At 42.6% G+C, this 10270-nt stretch overlaps 1 protein-coding gene across 1 annotated transcript in view; it reads left to right on the forward strand.

Annotated features, from left to right (window-relative positions):
* Positions 1-7042: 7042 nt before the first annotated feature.
* The window catches only part of amer2 (APC membrane recruitment protein 2), a 3290-nt gene continuing 62 nt past the window's right edge, over positions 7043-10270 (forward strand). Inside the window, exon 1 of the mRNA XM_026937824.3 lies at positions 7043-10270. This exon is cut by the window's right edge and continues 62 nt beyond it. Coding sequence (XP_026793625.3) covers positions 7404-9248 — 1845 coding nt within the window. The 5' untranslated portion in view covers positions 7043-7403 and the 3' untranslated portion in view covers positions 9249-10270.

A 10270-nucleotide genomic window follows, 5' to 3' on the forward strand; every position in this document is an offset into this window, starting at 1 on the left:
TCCAGCTAAAATCTGTCTTTATTTGCTTTCTCACAGATTAATCTGTTTGAAGTCTGAATCATAATGAAAATCACACCACACAAATTTAACTGCACTCTAGAAAAAAAAAACACTTTTAGGGATTGTGTGCAAAGGGATGGGCCTGTAAACATACTCATAAAAGTGTGCAAAGGGGTGGGGCTGGAAATATACATACATGGTCAAAGGGGTGGGTTGGGGAGTCTCCTCTTCAGGAGGTGAAATGCTGCTCAGTTGGGTTAAGGTCTGCTGATTGACTTGGCCAGTCTAAAACCTTCCACTTTTCCCCTGATGAAGTCCTTTGTTGTGTTGCAGTGTGTTTTGGGTCGTTGTCTTGCTGCATGATGAAGTTCCTCCCTGTTAGATTGGATGCATTTCTGTGTAAATTGGCATACAGAATGTTTCTGTAGACTTCTGAACTCATTCTGCTGCTACCATCATCAATAAAGATGAGTGAGTCCGTTCCAGAAGCAGCCATGCAAGCCCAAGCCATGACACTACCTCCACCATGCTTAACTGAGGAGCACATGAGAGTGGCTCATCTCTGTATTTCTCTGTGAATTCCAATCTGGCCTTCTGATTCTTACTGCTGCTGATGGTTTGCATCTTGTGCTATGGCCTCTAGATTTCTGCTCTCAAAGTCTTCTTCGAACGGTGGATTGTGACCTTCACCGCTGCCCTGTGGAGGTTGCTGATGTCACTGTTGTTTTGGGTTTTTCTTCACAGCTCTTACAATGTTTCTCTTATCAACTGCTGTTGTTTTCCTTGGCCGACCTGTTCGATGTTTAGTTGTTGGTACACCAGTGGTTTTTTTCTTTTTAGGAAGTTCAAATTTGTCGTACTGGCTATGCCCAATGCTCGTTCCTCATTTCGCAGCTTCAAAATGGCTTGCTTTTCTCCCATAGACAGCTCTCTGGTCTTCATGTTGGTTTATCCTTTTTGACAACAAATAAAGTCTTCACAGGTGAAACTCAGGGCTCAAACCAAGAGTAGACATTCAGAGCTATTAATTATTTAATACAATCAATCTAACAGGACACACCTGGGCAACAAGAAACACCTGTCAGTCACATTCCAATATTTTTGACCACTTTCAAATTCAAACAAAGGGTGCCATGTTTTAAGTTGTTTAACATGTCTAGATGTAAATATCAGGAAATGAAAGCTGAAGTTCTGATCTGTCGTCTCATATTCATCTTCTGATCTCAAACCCAAATGTCAAAAGTGTATAGAAAAAGAAATTAATTGGCCTTGCTGTTCCAATACTTTCGGAGGGGGCTGCAGGCTCGGAAACATACAAAAAAATCTTTAACTAAGACTGTGTACAAAGAGGTAGAGCTGGAAAAATATTTTAAAAATGTTTCCATGGGGGGGCATGTGCAAAGAGGCAGGTTTGGAAATGTACTCACAAACAATATTTAACTAAGGGGAGTGTGCAAAGGGGCGGAGCTTGAAACATGCTTGCAGAAAATCTTTATCTGTGGGGTGTGTGCAAAGGGATGGGGCTGGAGATGTACTGGTGAAAATATTTGGTGAAGGAGCATGTGCAGTGGGGCGGTGCTGAAAAAAAAAATCTTTAGCTGAGGAGAGTCTGCAAAGTGGCGAGCGTGGAAACGTACTCAGCTAAAAATCTTAGCAGAGGGGTGTGTGCGAAGGGGGCGGAGCCAGAAGGAGAACATAGAAAACACATAAATCATTGTGAAGCTGGTAATAAATAAACACAAAATGCTAAATTATTTTGTGATATTAATAATTTAATGGTTAACAATAGTACTTTTGTGTAGTGTATCCAGCGTCTTTGTGAATTTCAGTCCAGATATTTGGAATAAACTGCCGTCTGTGTGATACTGCATAAACTCCCCTCAACCTTCAGATGGGGAAAAGCTGAAGATTGATGTCTATAAACCCACAAAATGCCTTCAACATTGTGCTGCCTGCTGAACTGTGAGCCTCGACAGTCATGCATCATTAACGAAGTTCACAGAGGTCAGCGTTCAGGGTCATATTTATCAGTGCAATACATCACATTTGCAATAAATCACAGACTCATCGATATTGACCACAAACGAGTCACATCCATCACCATCAACCCCAACATGGTTAAGGGTCTCTGAGGAGAGCGTGGACTCCGAACCCAGACGAGGAATTTTCTTCTGAAATCCCCAGAGTGATTATCGCTCCTGAACCCTGGAGACTTTTGTCTCAGACTGTAATAGGATTATATAGAAGATTAAGGCATTGTGCAACATTTTAAAGGACAACTCCAGTGTTTTTCAACCTAATCTCTACAAACTGAGTCTGTAGTGTGTGTGGGTGTGTGTGCAACATTTTTCCACACTGAGAAATGAACAGATATCCTGTTACTCCAAACTTACTTACAATGGAAGTATAACGCAGATGTTACGCTCTGTCAATAAATAAAATGCTTAAAATGCTTCAGCCCTCTAGCTGTTTCACAGGAAACACTGTGAGAGAAAGAGTCTTCACACTGTTCTTATGGACTTTTCTCCAGGTTTTCAGTTTCTCTGTAACGTTTAGGGAAGGAGTCTCCAGTGCCAGTGCTTTGTAACAGTCACAGGTAACGCTGTAAGTTTTCTGACATCGTCAGGACGGAGGAGTTTGTGCTTTAAATGTTACACATTAAATGTAACGAAACAGATAAAAAAGCACAACATGTCATTCTGTAAGAAAAAAAAACGAATCATTGTCGAGTTGCTGTAGTATAAGAGGAATAAAACACTGATGAGATGTTATGGGATAATAATCAACTTCAGGGTGGTAACAGTGACTCCACTTCATCACACCACCCAACTGTTGATTATTTTCCTATATCAGTCAAACACACAGTGGTTTATTCCTTATTTAAACATTCAGTGAGGACGTTCTGTCAATCAGACATCCACGATCTTGGACAGTATTTGGCTAAGCATGTCAACATTCAGTATTTTATATTATAGCTCATCAGTACAACAAGGATGAATTCTATAAATTAAAAAAAGCTCGAATCCTTATAACTAAACGCTATGTGTTACGTCATACAGCTTCAGCATGTGACCGCGTGAATGTTAATGTGGGAATTAGGACCTGATTAACATAATGAACAATTGTGTGTCTGTGTGTAACCTTGTTAAGAAGACATAAATCTTCTGATTACACGAGCGCAGGCGTGTTGGGCAGTAACCTCCAAACGCCACCTCCTGAAACCCAACAGTGGACTAGATGAATGTAGGGATACAGACCTCGCACAGTCAAGCACACCCCCAGCCATGATAGTGTTCAAATGTACGAGACGCTCATACAATCCCATGATGCACTGCATTATAATTACAAATCAAATTTGGTGTTTCAGAGCTTTTTGTGCTCGTCCCTTAGCATTCTGGACAACAATACGATAAAATATCTAGGACCAAAAAATAGTTTGGAGATATTTTTAATTTAGTTGTATAAAATTGTGATGACTCATCGTGTATTCGTCTTGTTTTCGTTCAATTAAATGCTTTCTAGAGTGTGTAAATCCCGCCTCTGGGGCGTGTAGTGTACTAGAGAAGCAGCTTGTGAGCAGTAAACATGGTTTGTTGGTGTGTTTTTGGATGTTTGTCATCCTGCACACTATTTTATTTTCCTACAGGAATAAAGAGGGCGGAGTTTGTGTGAGTTTGCGAGCAACTTGGTGCTGTTCCATGCTGGAATATCGTTACCTCAGACTAATGGAGAATTCCATCTTTATACACAGTCTCCATCAGTGAGAGTCAGTGATATCATTTTATCTACAGCTCAGATGCGCCAGATGTCTCTCTACAGCACCGCTGAAGCTGACGCTCAACCTCGTCCCAATCACGTACGCAAGAACTCTGAAGACAAACGGAATCTCGTCCTCTTGGTTTTATCGTTTGTTTTTGGTGGTTTTCAGTGTTTATTCCTTACATCCATTGAACATCTCATCTCTCAGTAGTGAAGTAGGGAATTCTGATTCTTTGCAGTGAGTCAGATCATTTGATTCAGCTCAACAACAGGAGGCGACTCTTTCAGCACAAGTTTGCAATGAGAATATTCTTGCGAATAAACAATGACGTAGGGGACGTATGTCACATGTTTCCAAGCTATATCTGAACACAGAGGACACTCATGTGCTCTCGATGTTCAGATAAACGTTCAGAACCGAGTCAAACAGCCGACTCGTCTAAAGAATCACTCATCACTACTGCACACGGCTGACTTATCTCACCGTTTCATCACACAGTTTAATGAATCAGCAAATTCCTAATCAGATTTAAAGCAGCAGCAGGTTGCAAAAGGATTTCAAAGAAAATATTAAGAGAGTAGGAGCTTTAATTCAGCAGATACACACAAGCATTGTGGATCTGAGAGAAAAGAGGCTAGCCAAGGATAACTGATGCATGCATACCATCTATTACTCGTCTATTCTTTCCCTTCTAAACACATTTGTGTCTGTTCATCAGTAGGCTTTATGCTGAACATTGATGCCGTTTGAAAGCTGAGAGCACAACAGGAGGAGTCACTGAATAATCTTTAGAATTTCAAGTGTACAAATAGAGCAGTGCTATTAACTCGCACACAAATGGTACCTCCTGCTCTATTATTCTGCTTTTCCATTCAGCCTTTATGGAGCACTTTGCCCTCGGCACTGACAGAGACAGCGATGTTCTACTGCCGAGACAGAGCAAGCCTCACAAACGTTGTCGCTTCATTCTTTACTGTTAATTCTGATTATATACACAGATGTTTTTGGTCAAACTAAAGTCAGAAATTTCACAGGCTTTCTCAGTAATTCTGTATTACACTGATTTAGGGGACGAGCTACATATCAGCTTAGTATGTGAGGTCACAAAATAAGTCCAGTGCGTTGGACCAGGTCTAATATTGTCAGGGATTTGTAGAGGAGGCAGATGCAAAGTGCAGATTTGTAATTTTAACTAAACATGAAAAACACAGACAGCGTAAACTTAGGCATTAAAAACACACTGCAAAAAACATCTTAGTAAGTGGAAATATTTTGAATATAGCCAGATTTATCTAGTATTTCCTATTGTAAGATTACAATTAACCGAATATAAGATTATTAAACCTATCTCTAGACATTTTTACACATTTCAAACTTTACATTTTCTTGTTCTATTGGCAGATCATTCTGCTTCTTCCTAGAAATAAATGCTTAAAATGAGCAAAATGATCTGCCAATAGACTATTTCAAGCTTGGAATTAGTACAAATGTCTAGTAATAGGTTTTAATAATCTTATATTTGGTTTGTTGTTATCTTGTAAAAGGAAATACTAGATAAATTTGATTATATTGAAGATATTTTCACTTGTTAAGATCTTGCAGAACAGGAACTAGGATTTCAAAGTAGAAAGACAGGAATGGACTAGAGAACATAACACAACTACGTCACGACAACAAAAGACAAAAGCTAGGCAATGAGTGGACGTGTCTTAAATACTCATGCTCATTAACCAAAACATGACACAGGTGCAAACAGTCATGTGTTGTGATCCAGGGATGTGCAGTGGCTGATGGGAAATGTAGTCAACCATAACCATGACAGATATGGAAATTATTAATAGTTTGGTACTTTGTGGTAGCTGGAAACCTGTAGCTAATGTTACAGATAGCTGGCGTTACAGATAAACAAATTGATGGTTGTTATGGTAAAGTTTTAGTTGGACAGGTTTGGCTGCTGTAAATAAATTGTATAAATCGAGGCTTGACTCTGAGACTGAATTCCTGCTCATCAAGATGTCAGGAAGGATATGGAGTTTTACAAATTGTATTTTTATGCATAATTAATAGATTCTTGAATCTATGGGTGGGTATTAAAAACCACAAACCAGTGGTTCTGGCTACCTCTGGCTCCTGAACCCCGAAACAGAGATTGTACAGAATTACACACAGTGATAGTTATTAGAAATGGGTTAAGAACCTGTTAATTAGGGCACAAGACACTCCTTCCAGCCTGCATGCCTCACAGAACACTGACAGAAATGTCGTTTGTTATTTGTCATTTGCACAGGGCCACCCACTGACCTGGAGACCAAAATGCTTTCAAATGAATGGATGAATGAATGGATGAATGGATGGATGATTTGGACAGTAAAGAGGACGTGGTCAGAGGGAGAAACTGCTCTGCTCAGGGTGTATTAACTGCAGCCATTGTTTCAGTGAGATGAAAGAGGGGATCCGTCTTTAAAAGCCTGGAGATGGAGGAGGGAGCGAAAAGGCAACAAGGGGTTAAAAAGCTGAAGGGTTGAAGGGTTCAGCCAAGGTACTCAGTAGGACACCAAGGAAAAACAAAAACACACACACAAAAAAAAGAAGATATAAAACTAGCAGACTGCAGTTTCTTAAGTTGGAAAGTAACTTATTATTTAAATCACTCAGGAGTTGGAATGTCCGCTTCAGTGACTCTTTTAATCTGTAATGAAGAATCATGAACGGTTACAGAAACCGACACCAAACCCCGAAACCTTTAATCTATAACTCGATTTTATTCTCAAAGCTGTTACAGCACCAGAGTTGAGTGTAACCGAAGTCACCCTGTGCCCATATGCTGAAGGCAGATGGCCTGAGCTGTAAGCGATGAGATGACCACATGGAAGACGATCAAGCAGTCCGGGCGAGGTCCGGATCGTCGACAAGAACAGCATCTTAATCTCATTTAAATTTCATAAGGCAATACTGAGAGCCATTTCAAGTGTGTGTGTGTGTGTGTGTATGTGTGTGTGTGTGTGTGTGCTGGGAAAAGACAGCAAAATACTTTACTAAATAAGCTTTGCTACTTTATCCCTATAAATTCTCCAGTTATTTGTTTTATTCAAATCCCATGACACCAGAGCAGTTCCATGTTATTCTACACTGAAGCTTTTTGTTTCAGTGGGATTTTCTCTAATGCTGATTGCACTAGAGATGAGGGTTAAAATGAATGAAAGAAAAGCTCTTTGTTTTCTCTTTTTTGCATGTTCACAAGGAAATACATCTCATGTTTCCTCCACATTTGGTGACAAACATGGTGCATATCCACCTCACTGTGGGATGGAAGATATACTGTGTATGGATATATATATATACACTGGACAGGGAAATGAATAATGAGGAGAAGGATCTGCGACGCTGACAGGGTGAAGAAGGGGGAGGTGGGAATGGTGGAGGCGGAGGGAAAAGAGCCCTGGTTTGCCTCTAACGCTGACGAAAGCAGCTTAGCCCTCCCAGTTACCATAGAGACCGTCATGAGCAGCTGCCAGAGAAAGAGAGCGAGAGAAAAGAACACCAACAGGCGAAAGCAGGAGGCAGAACCACAGAGAGAGAGAGAGTCGGAGTGACGGAGTAAAGGATAATAAAAGGAGTTAGAAAGAATACTGAAGCAGACATAATGGAAATACAGATCAGTTGCAGTGAACCGCCTTCGTGCGACCCACAGCCATCCGGAAAGATCAACAAAGCTGCCTTCAAACTGTTCGGCAAGCGCAGGTCCGGCAGCGGTATGCCGAGCATCTTCTCCATCAGGAACAAAGGGGACGCAACTGACAAGGAGCTCGTTAGAAGCAAAACCCACGATGGCTTAACGACAACAGATGAGCTGTCCGAGTTGGAGGGCCACGGGAAAGAAGAGTCAGCCAGCAGTGACCATCTGAACAGTGCCGCTGCTGCTCCTGTGTGTAATGCCATCACCAAATCTTTCAGCTTCTTCTCCTTGCTGCGGCGCAACAGCTCTCGCATGGGTGACAGGGCGGCTACGCTGGGGCAACGAGGACGTGGGCTGAAGGGGCTGTTCAACAGCATACGCTGGCGCCGTAAACCTCCATCGCGTGACGATTCGATCGAAATCCAGGACATTGTCAAAGAAACAAAAGGAGTCGATTTGATCTTGTCCTGCAGTTCCAAAAACGTGGACGTAGAAAACGTGACGCTTACGCGGGAGCCCCCGATACAAATATTACAAGACAATGCTGAGACATGGAAGAAACCCTCTTTGCAGGATAGTAATGAGGAATGCGTGAAGAGTTCACCTGTTCTGGTGCAACCAGTTGCTGAGGAGTCTCCAGCTCCGTCTCCGCTCACTGTTCAGACACAGGAACCTCTCAGAGCCAAACATGGCAGTCCAGTCCATCTTGCTTCCATGACACCTCCGCAGGATCACAGCTCGGTCGACCCACCATCTGAGGATCGCCTGTGCTCCATGTTCACTGACGTCACTTCGCTCAAAAGCTTTGATTCATTAACCGGTTGCGGAGACATCATCGCTGATCCAGAAGAGGACTCTGGGAACGGAGGCAGTGTCACCAGCAGTGGAACAGGAAGCAGCAATGGGGGGCTCCAAGTAAGCGCTGAGAGATGTTCCCCGGCTAAACCTCCTCTTCCTCCACAAGTGACTGGTCTAATGTCAATGTCCGCGTACACGCCGTCCCGTCATCGAGTTTGTCCACCGACTAAAACTCCACAAGGCAGCGGGATAGTGGCCTACATGGGTGGTGGAGAGGAAATGGCCAGTCCGGAAGGTGTAGATGATGCGGATATGCAAGGACTTTGGCACATGCTCCCTCAGAAAGGGGAGGATTCCCCAGCTCTACCTCACCTGCCAACTCGGCAGGACAAACGACTTCCTCAGGTAAAAAGTCTGGGGCTTAGTAAGATTCCTGTGAGTGGAAGCAGCAGAGCAGGCAAACAACAACAGCAGCAGCTGAATCGCCCTTCTCCTCCACCCATTGATAAAGATCTCCAGGACATCCCACCCAGTGACGAGGGCTACTGGGACTCTCCGACACCCGGACCAGAGGATGAGGACAGCGGCTTCCTGCAGCGCGACGGCCTACCGAGGGATAGCTGCTCAGGAGATGCGCTTTATGACCTCTACGACCTCGACAGTCCTGGCACTGTCGGCTCAGATGACGATGACACGATTTCACCTACACCTTCTACGGGTGACCTGAATATGACTCCGCCTTCTCAGAAACCATCTTGTTCTTCCTTCCGTTCCATTAAGGGCAGCACAAGTCTTCCACGAGAGTCTAAGATTCCCATCAGCGTGAGGCAAAAGCCGCCTTCTCACTCTTCCAGCCAAGGGGCGTTGTCCTCTCCAGTCAGCCCGACCTCGAACAACCCTTCAGACCCTTCGTCAAAGACTAACACGCCACCTCGCACTCGTATTCCTGTCTCCAAGGTTCCAGTCCGCTCCTCAGGCAACAAAAACGCAAAGGTGACACAAAACAGGAAGTAGAACTCATCAAAATTTACGTTTCAAGCCAAAATGACTGTATTTTGATACAACTAACAATTCCCACAGTCCACCGAGGACATTGCACCTTGAATTTTTTTCTGCACTGATGTATTGTAACATGCCACATATTACACATAACATAATTAGTGCATATGTAGAAAAGATATGTAAAACGATCACACAACTTCACTACCTAACTTGTGCAAAGAAAGCGATGAATTTAAGAATGTTTTGTAAAAAACCTTTCATCTGTACGTGTCCCACTGGAGATACTCTTCTTCCTGAACCAGCAAGAAATGAGAGCAAAGAGTCTTTGGCTCTACTTCACAAAAAAAACAAAACAAAAACAAAACAACCCTCGTGGAAACACAGCTGCAAACACCGTCTCTCTGGGAATTACAAGAAAATAGCCACTTCAAATACCCCGAAACCAAACTCCTCAATCAGGATCAGGGAACGCAATCTTCGTTTGAGATGCTCCTTTTTTTTACCAATTGAAACAACTTCCTAAATCGTCTTTTTTATACAATGAGTTCTTCCTGACGTCTTTCATACTCTTTTTCTATAAGAAAAGCTTCACTGTGGACGCTAATTATTCTGGGATTTTAAACCTCTTGCAAAAAATGTAGGACATATTAAAACAAAAACAAACGAAAAAAAGGGTCCCGAGTGCTGCCATGCTAACGGTGGCTTCCACATCACTTTGATTTTAATTACTACGCTGGAGATCTGAATGTAGCACGCCATCACAAAAACATCCATACGCTCTACATGCTCATGAAGGAGAGAGAGAGGAAGACAAGCCTGGGGGGTCAAAGGTCAACCGTCTGTCTTGCCGTCCTCAGGGACACCGTAGTCTCTCGTCGTTCTGGATTTTTTTTTTCAAAGGAGCGTTACGGTCCAAACAAACATTAGCACAATAACGTCACCGTCAATACTGAATGTTTTTGTACTGTTATTTTTAGAGTCACTACTGAGAATGGTTTGTTTTAGTCGTAACAACTTTCCTGTTATTGTTTTTT

Source organism: Pangasianodon hypophthalmus, chromosome 22 (assembly GCF_027358585.1).
Source record: "Pangasianodon hypophthalmus isolate fPanHyp1 chromosome 22, fPanHyp1.pri, whole genome shotgun sequence".
NCBI lineage: Eukaryota > Metazoa > Chordata > Actinopteri > Siluriformes > Pangasiidae > Pangasianodon > Pangasianodon hypophthalmus.